The sequence below is a fragment of the Mercenaria mercenaria genome, chromosome 14 (genome assembly GCF_021730395.1).
Source record: "Mercenaria mercenaria strain notata chromosome 14, MADL_Memer_1, whole genome shotgun sequence".
Lineage (NCBI taxonomy): Eukaryota > Metazoa > Mollusca > Bivalvia > Venerida > Veneridae > Mercenaria > Mercenaria mercenaria.
The window spans coordinates 15109248-15126837 of record NC_069374.1 but is presented as its reverse complement, the minus strand read 5'-3'; the positions used below and the strand labels follow the sequence as shown (position 1 = coordinate 15126837).

Below are 17590 nucleotides of genomic sequence, written 5' to 3'. Positions count from 1 at the left end.
TCTTATCCAGACCAGCCTGCGCATCCGCGCAGTCTTGTTAAGTCTGGTCTGCTGATGCGCAGGCTAGTCTGGACCTATGCTGGTCGCAAAGCCACTATGTTGGTTTTCTCAATGCGCGGCTCAAATGTTTAGCTAAAACTTATAAAAAATTCTTATGGTTTCCTGACATTAAGTTTCTTGCTGACTATTCCAAAGGACTCCTGCGCTTGGAGAGTAAACACGGGAGGGAAATACATATGTTGGATCCCCTCCCGTGGTAAAGAACCAGACAACAATGCAATGCACAAATTTATACCAGTGCCGCCTTCGCAATTACTCTGTAGCGTAAAAAACATAAATCTAACGTATCAACGGTCCTTTTTAGGACCACACAACTGTCTTTTTGAGGATCATAAATTGTCAAGAAAGAAGTATCATCGGTTATTGTCATACATATATTATGTGTTTATCCTATATGCATCGTATAATGTTTTATGCAATAATTTGTAAATTTGTTGTTGTTCTTATTGTTGTTTATTCTCAGGTTCATATAAACAGATTAATAAAGGGGGTTATTAATAATAAAAATAATTATAAAGTTTATACTTTTATGATTTATTTGATTGATTTATTGATTGATTGATTGATTGATTGATTTTTAAACCAATACACACCATAATAACTTCAGAATCTTTTTCGAACGATACTGTAGAAAATAATTTTACGGTATCTTCCTGTTATAACTGTAATTTATGTCTTTTGTGTGCGTTACATGTCTTTTGTTATGATTCAGAATAATGTGTTACAATTTTATTTATTTTTATTAGATAAATATTTCCTAAAATCACCGTTAAAACATCAATATACCAGTCCACATTCAGATATATGGCTTTGTGATTTTCTTTGCATGTCTTCGTGTGTCTTGTACGATACATGTCTCTGTTAAGATTCAGAATAATTTGTGACAATTTTATTTATTTTTATTAAATAACTTTTCCCTAAAATCACCGTTTAAACGTGAATATACCAGTCTACATTCAAACATGTCTTTGTGACCGGTTTTGCATGTCTTTTTCTGCCGATACTCACTTCTGTTGAGATTCTACGGACTTTCTTACAACATTAATAATCCTATACACATTTACATATATGTCTTGGTGACTGTATTTGCATGCCTTAGCATGTCTTTGTGTGTCTTTGCATGTCTTAGCAGTGTTTAGCATGACCGATTCTGATAGATCCATCTGTTACCTTAACCTACTTTTGGGGAAGGGCCGTCGCTGATGTTGGAAAAAAATGTGACCTATCCCTTTTGCTTCTGATTTCAATGTTTACATTTTAAAATAATGCGTGTGTTTATTTGTATTAAAACATGTTTTGATTCGTTTGCAATAAAATATGGTTAAGCTAAACTAAACACGCGTGAGTATGCATTGTGTGGATTATGGAAAGGGCTTAGAAATGACATTCTGTTCTGAAATACATGTTTGCTCTTCAATGGTGCTTTAACATGATATTTACAGGTTTGTGCCTCGACGCGGTACTCGCCACAGAACTAAAATTATTTTAGATTTTAACTACTGAATCCTACTGAGTCCTGTTTAGCTCATGTGACATAAATGTCGCGCGTCGTGCCGCCCGTCATATGTAGATGAACATGGGGACTGAACAAACAAACGAAACCCTGCTTATAAGTTGAAAATGCAATTACATATTGTTATGTATGGTGGTTTGTTTAGGACAAACATTTTTTTTTAAATTAATTTCTCTTGAGCGCTCGTTAATGTGTCGTGCGCACTAGATAAGACTTCGAGCGCTCGAGATAAGATGTCATGCAATCGAGATAAGATTTCGAGCGCTCGAGATAATTTGTAAAGCGACCTTCACTTTTCACAAATCATACAGTATGAACAGTCTGAGTAAAATGGTACCATGAAGCATCTTTTGCGTTAAATTGTTTTGACAAAAACATTCAGAGAAAATAAGTTACGTTCAAGGCGGCCATGCCTTTTACCATATCAAAATGCCGTAAACACCAAACAAAGAACAGACATTGTTTGCAATTATTCTAAAATTGAACAAGCAGTTTTAACAAAGCAGTTTGGCAGAATGTGCCTTTCTATGAAACTTGATTAAGTTGGCTCCACTACGAACTGGCTTATTAATCTAGAAATCTAATATGTACATATGTATACAGTGTATACTTTGAACATCTTCTTGTCTAAAGAGCTTGTTCGATTTCAGAATGAATTTTACCCGTAGCAGTTGAACACTGGTTATTTTTTCTATATGTATTGGCAAAAAAATATGTCATGTGAACGTTTAACTAAAACTGCTCACACTTTCGATTTGTGCAAAAACATGGCCGTTATAGGACGGAATTTGTTTCATATTTACTTTTATCTGTAAGAACCAGGTGATCGATCTAGGCCTAACATAGCTGTCTTATTAAAAGATTATCTCGGACGCTCATTATCTTATCTCGAGCGCACAGCATCTGATCTCGAGAGCACAATACCTTGTCTAGAGAGAATGACATCTTATCTCATAGCATGGCATCTTGTCTCGAGCGAATTAAATCTTATTTCGATCGCATGACATCTTATCGCGAGAGCACGACATCTTATGTCGAGTGTGCGATATCTTACCGCAACCGAGTGCATTTTATCCCGAGTGCGTGACATCTTATTTAGATCGCACAACATCTTATATCGAGAGCAAAGAATCTGATCTCGAGGGCACGACATCTTATCTCCGTCGCTCAACATCTTATTTCGACCATACGTCATCTTACATCGAACGCACGACTTATTATCTCGATCGCACAATATCTTGTATCGAGCTCACAGCATCTAATTTCGATCGCTAGACATCTTATCTTGACCATACGACATTGTATATCGAACGCACGACTTATCACCTCGTTCGCACGATATTTTATTTCGAGCTCACGATATTTTATTTCGATCAGATGAAATCTTATTTTGATCGCTTCAGATAATTTTGAGAAGAAAAAATATGTGTGTCCTAAATATACCAACGTATTTTGATGTATGCGTCAAAAAACTAACACTAAACATTTGTATCAAGATCAACTTCCCCATATATACCAAATATATACATAAAAACGAGTGATCTTCTACCAAAGTCATATGTTAGACAGGCTCAGCCCAATCTGAGTGACCAATTTCGGTAAATGTTTTTCTAATAGGAAAATGTATGATATATGATACATAAAAAACCTTGCCACCGAAGGATCGACGACAGATTTCTTACAAGACAATTAATCGCAAGTTCATGCACATGCGAGTAGTAGACTTGTATGAATTATGACGAGCACTTGAGTGGACAGCGGACAACTATTATAGTTCGGAGGAAATCGCAAAGTAACTGCATTCTTAAATTACCAATAAATAAAATTTGAATGTCCTTAAATTTATTGACAACTTTTACATGAAAACAAAAATCATATAAATAATAAAATAAGTCTATTTCACGTCAAGAAAAGTTAGATACAGATGTGCACCACGGGTTGTAGCTGTGATCTATACCCCAGTCACACATACGGCGCGGATAGCTACGTCCAGCCACGGATAGAAACGTAGTAAACCTTATCGATCCGTACCTGAGACATACGAGGGGTGTTTCATAAATAATGCAACTGTTACAAAATCTCGAAAACCACGTGCAATTCCACCACCAAACCCATATTTTACGCTCGAGCAATTATTCGTCTCCATTTTTCTCGAGATTTGGTTAATATATATTGAACCAGGTACAAATATCGTAGTTTCGAAGTAGGTTACTTCATGCTACTACATATTAAAATGGTTGGAAAACGTTCAGAAAAAGTGGCTACAAATTCGATCATACATTCAAGCCAGGAATAAAATTGGAATAAGTGCAAAAGTTATTTTTAATGAAATTTGTAATATATATGGACACTATAAAGTTTCATATAGTACAGTGACGAGATTGATATCTCGATTCAAATCGGGAAGGGAGCAGGTAGAAGACCTTCGACGTTCTGGACGGCCAAAGACAACAGCCATCAAGAAAAACGTCCAGTTAATTAAGGACTTATTACATCAGGATGCTCGCTTAACTGTGCGTGATTTAGCCCGTCGATCAGGAATATCATCGGCACGAGTTCATTTCATTCTTTGCAAAATCCTGCTCGTGAAAAAGAAATGTGCACGATGGATATCACACCTTCTGACAGCCGAACAAAAACAGGAGCGCGTTCGAAAAGGCCAAGAAACTGCTTAAGTTATACCCTGAATTTGACAATAAATTGAATAAACGTTTTTCAGAATTAATAACAGGTGATGAGACATGGGTTCACTTCTTTGAGCCCAAACGGAAGTGTTCAAACCGGGTATGGGCAACAAAACATGCCAAGAGGCCAGTTATTGCCAAACGTATGGCAACAGTGAAGAAGGTATTGTACTGCATTTTCTTCTCAATAAACGGACCTGCTATACAAGTACCTGTTCCCAAGAGTAGGAGTGTAACTGCCAAATTCTACAAAACCGTTGTTCTTAAGGAACTGAACAGATACTTTAAAGTACGATGACCACAAAATGGTATGAAGTACATTTCACTTCTTCATGACAACGCATCCTCACATAAGGCTCAGATTGTAAAAGATTATTTGAGCAAAAAAAAAAAGATTCGAGTTTTGGAACATCCAGCCTACTCGCCAGACTTGGCACCATGTGACTATTTTTTGTTCCCAAAGCTGAAATCAATGCTCTCTGGGAGACGCTATGCTTCGCGGAAAGCCCTTGGATCAGCTATTTGCCAGTATATGAGACTTATACCTATTGAAGACTTTATTAATGTTATATAGAGGTAACAAGGATGTTACAAGGATGTTACATGGATGTTACTTATGTTACAGGTGTCTGAAAAGAGGCGTCTATTTGTAGTCAAAATGTTACACATGTTACACCTCATTTCTTAAATTTGGCCGAAATACGTCTTAAGTAGTGTTATATAGATGTAACAAGGATGTTACAAGGATGTTACATGGCTGTTACTTATGTTACAGGTGTCTGAAAAGAGGCGTCTATTTGTAGTCAAAATGTTACACATGTTACACCTCATTTCTTAAATTTGGCCGAAATACGTCTTAAGTAGTGTTATATAGATGTAACAAGGATGTTACATGTATGTTACTTATGTTACATGTGTCTGAGAGGAGGCATCATTTTGTGGCCAAAATGTTACACATGTTACACCTCATTTCTTAAATTTGGTCGAAAAACGCCTTTATTAACGTCTTAAGTAGGTAGTGTTATATAGATGTAACAAGAATGTTACAAGGATGTTACATGGATGTTACTTATGTTACGTGTGTCTGAGAAGATGCGTCATTCTGTAGTCAAAATGTTACACATGTTACACCTCATTTCTTAAATTTGGTCGAAATACGTCTTAAGAAGGTAGTGCTATATAGATGTAACAAGGATGTTACATGGATGTTACTTATGTTACATGTGTCTGAGAAGTGGCGTGTTTTTCTAGTCAAAATGTTACACATGTTACACCTCATTTCTTAAATTTGCCCGAAAATCGTCTTTAGTAGTGTTATATAGATGTAACAAAGATGTTACAAGGATGTTACATGGATGTTACTTATGTTACGTGTGTCTGAGAAGTGGCGTCCTTTTGTAGTCAAAATGTTACACTTGTTACACCTCATTTCTTAAATTTGGCCGAAAAACGTCTTTTTAATGTTATATAGAGGTAACAAGGATGTTACAAGGATGTTACATGGATGTTACTTATGTTACATGTGTCTGAAAAGAGGCATCTATTTGTAGTCAAAATGTTACACAATGTCATGTTACACCTCATTTCTTACATTTGGCCGAAATACGTCTTCAGTAGTGTTATATAGATGTAACAAGAATGTTACAAGGATGTTACATGTATGTTACTTATGTTACGTGTGTCTAAGAAGAGGCGTCTTTTTGTAGCCATAATGTTACACATGTTACACCTCATTTCTTAAATTTGGCCGAAATACGTCTTCAGTAGTGTTATATAGATGTAACAAGGATGTTACAAGGATGTTACATGGATGTTACTTATGTTACATGTGTCTGAGAAGAGGCGTCTTTTTGTAGTCAAAATGTTACGCATGTTACACCTCATTTCTTAAATTTGGCCGAAAAACGTCTTTATTAATGTTATGTAGAGGTAACAAGGATGTTACAAGGATGTTACATGGCTGTTACTTATGTTACATGTGTCTGAAAGGAGGCGTCTATTTGTACTCAAAATGTTACACATGTTACACCTCATTTCTTAAATTTGGCCGAAATACGTCTTCAGTAGTGTTATATAGATGTAACAAGGATGTTACAAGGATGTTACATGTGTGTTACTTATGTTACGCGTGTCTAAGAAGAGGCGGCTTTTGTAGTCAAAATGTTACACATGTTACACCTCATATTTTAAAATTGGCCGAAAAACGTCTTTATTAATGTTATATAGAGGTAACAAGGATGTTACAAGGATGTTACATGGGTGTTACTTATGTTACGTGTGTCTGAGAAGGAGCGTCTTTTTGTAGTCCATTTCTTAAATCAATCAGAAGTGGGGCATTAAAAGATATTACATGATCTTTATTTATGTTACTTAATGTTACGTTATGTTACTTGAAGTTATGCTTGTAACAAATGCAACGTATGTCACGAAATTGCGCCAATTTTGTGCTCTAGGTCTAGTGTATAGGTCAATCATTTCGAATTGAAAGTTCTAAACCAAATAGTCATTCAATTTATATGAAACGATTGATCCGAGAGCACATGATAATCTTTAGAAATATGATACAGAATTCATGTTAACAATCTTATTAAACTGTTAGTGCAAAACTAAACACAAGTAGTGTAAATTTGCTAGAATTGTGGATTATGTCATGTATGTTAAGATGTACTTTTATACTTACCCAATGTATCATAAATTGATAGTGACTTGTTTCCCCCACAGATTTCTGTCTTTTTACCAGGACATTTATAGTTGCAATTGGATGGTCCATTGTAGTGAGAGATATTTTTATTACAGAAACAGTAATGACCCTGAAGGAAAAAGGCAAGCATTGTCAACAGTTAAATATGTTATAATATATAAACCCACCGTATAGCCCTGCGTACAAACCACAATAAAACATGTACACGACAATATTTTACTGCTAGTTCAAATTAGTCATACAATATATGCGGCTAAGCTCAGCAGGGAGAGCGCATATCTACGAGTCGCGGGATTGTGAGTTCGATCCCCGGGCGAGGCATATGTTCTCCGTGACGACTTGATAAAATACATTGTGTCTGAAATCATTCGTCTTTCACCTCTGATTCATACATATGGGGTTGGCAGTTCATTACGGGAGAACAAGGTTGCACTGTTACAGAATCCAAGAACACTAGATAGGTTAACTGCCCGTCGTTACATAACTGAAATACTGTCGAAAAAGGGTTTTAATCCCAAAACAAACAAACATTACCACCAAACCGCACAAACTGCTATCAAATTGAAGGAAATTTACATTCAGAACTATAGAAATAACAGAATATCAAATATTTGTTAAATGTAAGTAATAGAAAATAGTACATTTAAAAACGACAATCAGTCAAGTTTATTATATTCATTTAATAAACAATATTAATTTTACCTTTGTCGCTGCATATCTCAAGCTTACAGAGCGACATATTTTAATACACACAGAACCAGTCATTGAGATATTTTGATAATAGTACTTGATATCTCTAATAGGAAATGATTTCTTGTTAAAACAACCCATGTGACCAAACGGCTGGTAAGCTGGAGAAAAAATAAAGTTCATTTTATAATACCAGCTAGTAGAACACGGACTTTTAAATTCACGCTGAACATTTAATATATATATGCAATGGTGTAAGATTTGATTAAAGTCGCGTTTGACATGTCTAGGAAGCAGCTGTGATTAAACAAAGCTAAAGCTTTCTCTATGTCTATAGTTTATGTAAGATAAATAAAAAACTTAACTATTATCCAGTAACTAATTAATTTCTAGTTGTAGAAATACAGCACTTCAAATCCTATATCTGCCTTCTCAAAACAAAATCTTTCAACTAATTTCTGTTCCCATTATTTTGCAATTTTTGTTATGATCTATGTGAGTGTAAGATTTCATAGCTTCTCTTTTTATGATTTATAAAATAACAATGATTTATATGTAAAAGGTTTGTAAACTACCTAAATCTGTATATCAAAATTATATTGTTAGAATGAATGTATATTAGCAGCCTTCATATTTCCAAGTTCAGCTTATAGCTGTAACAGATATGTCTGGGTAAATCTAAATCCTGCAAAAAAGTATCTAACAAAGTAACCATTTGTTAGAATGATATTATGTGGAATAATCTAATTCACATGGCAGTCATTAGAAGTATTATTTTATATATATCTTTGGGCAGACATATAACAGCATTTTTAATTTTACATCAAGACTTAAAAAACACACTCTTTGATTTGCAGTTTTTATTACATATAGGTATATAGTGCACACATTCTTCCTCTTCTTCTTCTGCCGAATACTGTGGATACCTGGGTTAGTTAGATATATACAGAGATGGTGGGCCTCTGCATAGGATTGAGTTTTTGAGATACTATTGTCAGGGCCTCATTCACTTTTTTATTTTGAATATGTTGTAAGCAGAAAAAATCGAAATAATTAAGTATTACTAAATAAAGAAAAGTATGCACTTGGATTTTATAGAGGTTTCTATAAATAAAGTAGGACTGTTGATTGTTAGTCATTGTGTATTTGCCTATCGATGTTCATATAATAATAAAAAAAAAATTGTTCATTGTTGTAAGCAACTTCAAGATGTGTTGTTATATTTAGAGATTGTGTTTACTTTTGCAAATAAATACAAAGAAAGTGGAGATCAACATCTGTTTCGGAACTAATGAGAAGGGGTATCTCCTGCTTTTCTCTTATTCTGCATTACTGGCTTTTCCAATACATTATTTGGGATTTTAACCGTAAATACCGAGAAAGTCAGGAAGTATAACGATGAAATATTTGTTTATTGTTTATAAATAGATCTACTAATATTTCTCCCTGTAATCCTAACTTATATAAGTTTTTTACATACTATACTGTACTGTACACAGCATGCTTGACCCTGAAGAGTTTGGTGTTGTCAGTCCTTCAAAACTAAAATGAAATGACGTGAAATCATTTGAACTGTTGATAAAATCTCCCAAAACAAGTTTAAGTCTTGTGTTTTCAAAGAAATGTTGTGAAACACACAAGTTTTGAAAATAACTGGGAAATATCTTGACATGGTAGTTGCCTTGAATTTCTTCGTTAAGTCTTAACAAACATTTTAAAGTATCTCCTTAGGGGAATTTTAAATTTGCGTTAACTGTATTGTTAAACTGCATAGTTTGACAGAATTATTGTACTGACATTTCACCAACAACAGATTTTTTAACGAAAAATTTTAACGAAATATTTAACATAGCTTCGCTAATTTAACATTTTTTTATTGTTAAAAATTCTAAACAACCGAACAGTTTAACAGCAAACTTTAACAAAATGATTAACAAGCCTTTAGCTTTTAACGAAAATATATAATATAAAATATCGATAAATATTTAACGAAAGTTTTGAACAACTGGGCCAATTTCGCCTGATTAAATTTACATCAAATGACAGTAGCCTGTTATACTTTATTTCAATACGTATGAAAGTTCATAAAGACAACGTAAATGCACTATACCTGATGCTTCATCACAAACATATCTTAAACAAGTGAAAAAAAGATCAAGGTATGAATCGTTTTTTAACTGAAAGAAGAACAATCATATTCAGTTTGAAAGACAACAATGGTTACCGTAGTGTATATAGTCAGGTGGTTTTAGTGACAAAAGTGCTCTAGAAATCATTTTATGAGGGCCGGCATGTTAATGCCAGAAGACAACATATTTGTGGAAGCTTGAACCTTAACAGTTACTTTGATAGCTGTCTCCAAAAATATAACAATGTTTTATGTAAATTAGAGGGGTCAAAAGGTCATGCTATGAAATTCTGATTTTGCGATTTTTTGTGTAGCTTTTATGTCAATGATTATGTAATGGCAAATTTTCTGGAAAAATGTACCCTAAATGTATTATGAAACTATTTTTTAGTCATTAAGAATTGATGCAAGCCTAAAACAGAACATGAAAAATAGAAACAATATCTAAATTTAGGGTCAAAGGTCATGCATTTTATCTATCTACCTTGAGACGTTTTCATCTATAGATACTATTACTATGTTATCCAAAAGTAATGAATGGAATTTATTCAAACTTCATACAAAGATTAAGGACATTAAGGAAAAGTGCTTTGTACAAGTACAATAAATTTATCTAGCTTACTTTTTGAATTATCTCCCTTTATTAAATTTACATATAACATTTTTTTTCCCAATGAATTACGCTAAATTTAACTGATTATTTTTGTTGAAATTTCACACAACGATAAAGACCATTAAAGAAACTGAAGTGTATAAAGTCATGAGTCTATCTCGCTCATTTTTTAAAAATTATCTCCCTTTATAGAATTTAGTTCTCTGAACAATATCGTTAAACACTAAATGACAATACTATATTCAGTGGTCTAAATAGTACTTACGTTACGGGCATCAGTTGATTGTTACAAAGCTTTTGTCCAAAGGTCTGTGGTACCCTACTTGCTTAAGGGATTGTTCAATTATATAGAAAACATATCAGCAGATGGTCGCAATCAGTACTATAGACATAAAGATCAATATTTACCGTACCATATACTTGTTAAATCAGACCTCAGCTCCTTGACACTTACGTTATTATCAATATATATCATGTACAGCAGAACATCTGATCTTTGATAGTTGTATATTCCCTTTGTCTGCATATTTTGTATTAATTTAACACAGATAACTTAAGCATTGTTACAGAATATGGGGTTCCTTATTAGCTCATCACTTGATCGTCATCGGCGTCGGCGTCGGCGTCTGCATCGGCGTTGCCAGGTAAAGTTTTATGTTTAAGTCAGTTTTTCTCCTAAACTATCAAAGCTATTACTTTAAAACTTGCATCACTTGTTCACTATCAATAGCTGATTTTGCTCAGCAAGAAACATAACTCCATTCTGCTTTTTTGCAAGAATTATGGCCCCTTTTGGACTAAACAATGTCAGATTTCTTATTAAAGTTTTATGTTTAGGTCAATTTTCTCATAAACTATCAAAGCTGTTGCTTTAAATCTTGTAACACTTGTTAACCATCAAAAGCTGACTCTGTATAACAAGAAACATAACTCCATCCTGCTTTTTGCAAGAATTATGGCCCCTTTTGGACATAGAAAATATCAAATTTCTTGTTCAAGTTTTGTGATTAGGTCAGTTTTTCTCCTAAACTATCAAAGCTATTACTTTAAAACTTGCAACACTTGTTAACCGTCAAAAGCTGACTCTGTAAAGCAAGAAACATAACTCCATCCTGCTTTCTGCAAGAATTATGACCCCCTTTGGACTTAGAAAATATCAGATTATTGCATAAATTTTGCGTCTAGGTAAACTTTTCTCATTAACGGTCAAAGCTATTGCTTTAAAACTTGAAGCAGTTATTCGCCATTTAAAGCTGACCATGCACAGCAAGTACAGTACTCTACATTGTTGATCTTGTTTTCAAGAATTACGACCTCTTTTGGACTTAAAATATCATGGGTATGACAATATTTCTATTATACAGAGACAAAAAAATCAGATGAGCATCTTCAACCGCAAGGCGGTGCTCTTGTTTTATTTCAGCATGCTTTCATGGTAACGTATGTACCGATATTTATATTTACTTTTGAAAAAATGTACTGCATAACACAGGTATAATTCGATTTTTTTATATTTGTGAGTTCTTATTTCAAGTCGCTTTTACATAATTTTAATAAATAAAATGCCCCCTCCCACAATTTACCACCCTTTTAGCAATGACTGTCTACCACTGAGTACTAGTATATCATGCTTTGTTTAGCGTACCATTTATTACCAAAATCTACGTTACATTATTACACAATGAGCATTAAGTTTCAGTGCTTTGTTAACAAGCATCTCTAAATGACTTTTGAACAATTCTTCATGTAAATTACTTTAAAGTGCATTCTTTCACCAGATGAAGCTTATTGGTACGTACGTTACTTAATTATATTATGTCCTTTGTTCATTAAAACTCTCCATTGATAGAGAGTGAGTGGCCCAGTGTTTAGCAGGCTGGGCTACAACTCCAGCGGTCGGGTTTCGATTCAAGGTCGCGGCTGATATCCCGTCTAGTGTTCAGTACTGGTACTGTTTCCAGCACTATCGGCCTAGACTGGATGCTGGGAAGGTAAATATCACACCTGCCGTGGGCTCCGCTGGAAATAAGTTGTTCCATCCATTTCAGGTGGGGACGTTCGTCCATTACCCACTTTAAACAAGAAACTTTACCTTTTCCAAACTTTTATATCAAAACATGTAAAAATTATATACCAATAACCTAGATGAGTTTTCATATAGGAACGCAGTTAAATAGCTCCGAAAGTTTATATGAACTCATTGCCCTATGCTGCTATTCTGGTAACTTCACATAAACGAATTATTTGACAATACTGAATATTGTTCTGTAATCATTAGTTTTACAAGTACGTGTACATGTTTTAGTGACTCCCACATACAGCCGACATCATCCTTACATAATACATATATTGGCTTGAATTTTTGTTGGTATATTCCACCGACGCCACTTAAATATTCACCCTCATTAAGTTTCCTTTATGTTTGTAGATAAATTTACTTCCCTTTTATATCATATAGTATAATAAATGTGTTTTTCATCAGTTTTGGAACTAATTCAAAAATGAAATTACGTTTGGTTCTGATAGATATATAAAAAGCTATTAACAATATTACATTTCCAGAATATGAACACAGACGCAAGTCACAACTTTATTGTATATATAGGTAATACAGCGTTGTTATGATTGCAATACAATACGTTAATATGCAATGTAGATCTGCATTGACCAATACTGATATTTACTTTCACTGTTGTTTTATTCATTAGTACCATATAAATATCTTGCATTTCATTTGTTTATTAATTACTATCCTTGAATATGATATTATTATAATATTATTTAATAACATTTTTATTTCTTATTTCTTACCAATATAAAAATAAAATCTCATTCGTTCTCTAAAATGCAGATATCAACATTTGGAAGCATTCGGCAATTATAGATTTCCAGACAATATACCTCTTCATGAATTATGTCATATACATAGTTATAATTTATATACACATGGCCATACAGTACACACTTCTTCATGAATTATATAATACATATAATGATCATTTATATGCATATGCCTCCCGCCTGCTACTTTGAAAAGAAAATGCTGTATTAGCATGCGGTTTGTAAAAAATGCCCCTAGACGGATGGCATTGGTAACAATATATTGTTTGATTTTACTAATCATCTACTTTGATCATTCTTATTGGCATTTGGTGTAAACGTGCGAAGGGAACCGCATACAAAGACAAAAATAGGTGACATTAAGACAAATTGCTGTGTACAAGAACCTTTTCGACTTATTTTATTTTATCTAATTGAGTTGTCTAGGCTATAACTCTAAAAGTGATGAAGAGACTTTATTCAATCTGCATACAAAATTTGAGGACATTAAGAGACGTTCTTGTGTACAAGAACCATAACTTAACATTGCTTTCTTCATAATAACCTTCCTTTAATTAATTTTTGTGTTAGGACAACTCCAAAATTATCTAAGGGATTTTGTGCAATTTTTTCACATTATGTCAAGGTACGTTGAGAGGATATGATGCCATCGTGCTTACTTTTTCAAATTATCTACCTTTATCAAATTTATTTGTCCAGAACATTACAAATGGGAAAAGATGTTTATATAAACTGCATACTGGGATAGATACATTTACTGGAAAAGAAAACATAACTCTTATAACTGACACTTTTAAATTACCCTCTTTTAATATCTTTTTAAAGATTTTCCAAGAAATGGTTCAAGGGATTGATTCTTAAAGGAACAATTTAAGGAACTGTACACCAACAAACCACATTCTTTTATCATATTAAATTATGCTTGTCATAAGTGAAAAATTACTCAAGGTATCAAGTTAACATTTGATTTGCACATAATGAGAGGAGATACAATGTGCAGGAAACTGTCTATACCAGTTTATACCCTTTTTGTTATATTAAGCCAACAAAGCTCTTGACAAAGCTTTTTGTACGTGCCACTTTAAGAAATATGTTCCGTTAAATGCAATTGAAGGTTAGACAACAAACTGTACATTGAAATCGTTTCTATTCTACGGGGTAAAGGTATTCAAGTTTATATAGCTTACATAACTAAACAAGCCTATATCCCGAATCTTTCTAAAGAGTGTGCGTTTATTTGTGTTAAAGCCTTATTTCAGATACATGACGATTTTTAATCATAGAAAAGAGAAAAGAATAATTTATTGGTATTTTTTTTCAATTATTCCAAATATTAACGTGACTGAATAGTTTATCAATAAAAGTAAGCAGTGTTGTAATACAAAATGTAATACCCTTTTATATGCAAGGTTATGTATCTTTTCAGTAGGCAATATGATAATGTTTATTTATATTTCATAGCACTTACTGCGACCTATGACATATATTTTTGTGGGCATTTAAACTGAGAAGCATCTGTATGATCAAAATGATTGCATTAGTTAGATAAATATTTGGTTAAGTAGTCTCACCCGAATTAAAACAAGTCAGATACGTCCCTAAGACAGCGCGCTCGACTTTTCTCACTGCTTGACTCTGAATTAGAGCTTTGCCAGTAAAAACTTGATAACACTTTATCCAGACAATCTAAGCTAACAAGGGGCATAACTCTGTAAAAATTCAAATCAGAGTTAGAGGGTTTGTTTCTCCTGGTGTAGACTTTGATAGTAAAGAACTACTTAAAGTTTCAAGTCAATTTCTTTGGTCATAAGTAACAGAGATGTTTGACTTTATCAAAAACTTTAACCAAAATTCTTAGTCAAAAAGAGGCATAACTCCATCAAAATTCAATCGGAGTTATGGAGATTGTTTCTTCTGATGTAGACTGTGATAGTAAATAAATATTTTAAGTTTCAAGTCAATAGCTTTGATAGTAACAGAGATATTTGACTTTATCAAAAACATTAACCAACGGCAACGCCGACTCCGACGCTGGGGCGAGTGCAATAGCTCTAGTTTTTATTCGAAAAGCAACAAAAAGAAACATTTAAAACTTTACAACATGTCCTGCCAGAAGGTGAACTTCAACAGTATTTCATGAAAATATGTATGCAAATATTACATAAAGATTTACTGGGATGTTTATAATTTGTAAAATAAAAGCTTTTCTAAAATTGTATAATTTTATAACTAATATACTGAACAAAATAGCTAAGCGCCTCCATTCTTGTTTGCCAATATCTTCAAAAAATAACATAAAATACTTCTTGAAATGTAGTGTACACTCAAAACAATATGTTATTGATAAAATGCCGAACTTTCAACAAAACCAAAAGACGTCTTCAGATATAATATTCATTCATTCTACGATTTCAACCAATTTTTGACAGGTCACAAAAAGTAAACAAAAATGTTTACAATGTGCATGTACATACTAAAAATGAAAACGTTTTTTGGGAAGATAATGAAATAACTTCGTTAACTTGTTTTTTTTCCTAAAAACAGCATTCATTATATTTAACCATTCGCTAAAAAATGTTAGTATGAACAGTTCTTATTCTTACAAATGGTATTCACTTGTTTACTAAAACACAGCTTTTATGTGTTTTTGTGACTTTTTTACAAATGGGGTGAGTTCGTAAATTGAATGTAAATTATATGTTGGCGTCATTTAATATTTTTGAAATTTTATTATGTTATTAACCACACTCTGACCTAAAACTATGCCAAATTTCAAAATTGTATTTACAGAATTTGCAAAGATATTGGAAAATTAGCAAATGCGTTTAGCTATTTTGTTCTGTATATATACCCTATGACCTTTAACCTTTATATATGAGCATGCAATGCGTTTTCGAATGCGAGTCATAATTTATTAATTGGATACAAGTGTATGGTTTATTTAAACCTGTAACTGTAAATAAAGTCCTGTATAATGTGAAATTATTCATGAATCATTGCATCAGTGCCGAAAATTATGTGAAAATATCAGTTTTAATGCATGACCTTTTGACCTCTATAATTTGCATATAATGTTCATATATTTTTTGGAGACAGCACCCAGATGAACCAGGGATGTTTAAACTTTAATAAAGTCTTTGTCTCCAAGCATTAACATTCCGGCCCTCATAAACTTTTTTCAGGGGCTAAAACCACCAGACTAATAGGTCAATCATTTCGAATTGAAAGTTCTAAACCAAATAGTCATTCAATTTATATGAAACGATTGATCCGAGAGCACATGATAATCTTTAGAAGTATGATACAGAATTCATGTTAACAATCTTATTAAACTGTTAGTGCAAAACTAAAACACAAGTAGTGTAAATTTGCTAGAATTGTGGATTATGTCATGTATGTTAAGATGTACTTTTATACTTACCCAATGTATCATAAATTGATAGTGACTTGTTTCCCCCACAGATTTCTGTCTTTTTACCAGGACATTTATAGTTGCAATTGGATGGTCCATTGTAGTGAGAGATACTTTTATTACAGAAACAGTAATGACCCTGAAGGAAAAAGGCAAGCATTGTCAACAGTTAAATATGTTATAATATATAAACCCACCGTATAGCCCTGCGTACAAACCACAATAAAACATGTACACGACAATATGTTACTGCTAGTTCAAATTAGTCATACAATATATATGCGGCTAAGCTAAGCAGGGAGAGCGCATATCTACGAGTCGCGGGGCTGTGAGTTCGATCCCCGGGCGAGGCATATGTTCTCCGTGACGACTTGATAAAATACATTGTGTCTGAAATCATTCGTCTTCCACCTCTGATTCATACATATGGGGTTGGCAGTTCATTGCACTGTTACAGAATCCAAGAACACTAGATAGGTTAACTGCCCGTCGTTACATAACTGAAATACTGTCGAAAAAGGGTTTTAATCCCAAAACAAACAAACATTATAACCAAACCGCACAAACTGCTATCAAATTGAAGGAAATTTACATTCAGAACTATAGAAATAACAGAATATCAAATATTTGTTAAATGTAAGTAATAGAAAATAGTACATTTAAAAACGACAATCAGTCAAGTTTATTATATTCATTTAATAAACAATATTAATTTTACCTTTGTCGCTGCATATCTCAAGCTTACAGAGCGACATATTTCAATACACACAGAACCAGTCATTGAGATATTTTGATAATAGTACTTGATATCTCTGTTAGGAAATGATTTCTTGTTAAAACAACCCATGTGACCAAACGGCTGGTAAGCTGGAGAAAAAATAAAGTTCATTTTATAATACCAGCTAGTAGAACACGGACTTTTAAATTCACGCTGAACATTTAATATAT

At 33.2% G+C, this 17590-nt stretch overlaps 1 protein-coding gene across 7 annotated transcripts in view; it reads right to left on the bottom strand.

The window, feature by feature from the left end:
• LOC123526445 (WSC domain-containing protein 2-like) overlaps positions 1 to 17590 on the bottom strand; it is a 66650-nt gene that overhangs the window by 36703 nt on the left and 12357 nt on the right. For 6 of the 7 annotated variants that reach the window (XM_045305590.2, XM_045305595.2, XM_053522975.1 and 3 more), the window contains exons 2-5: positions 17361 to 17509; positions 16652 to 16781; positions 7661 to 7809; positions 6938 to 7067 (exon numbers count right to left, since the gene is read on the bottom strand). In XM_045305590.2, the coding sequence (XP_045161525.2) occupies positions 6938 to 7067; positions 7661 to 7809; positions 16652 to 16781; positions 17361 to 17509 (558 nt within the window). Of the gene's footprint in view, positions 1 to 6937; positions 7068 to 7660; positions 7810 to 9128; positions 10424 to 16651; positions 16782 to 17360; positions 17510 to 17590 lie in introns of those variants that run through there. The other variant, XM_045305597.2, reaches the window with a different exon arrangement.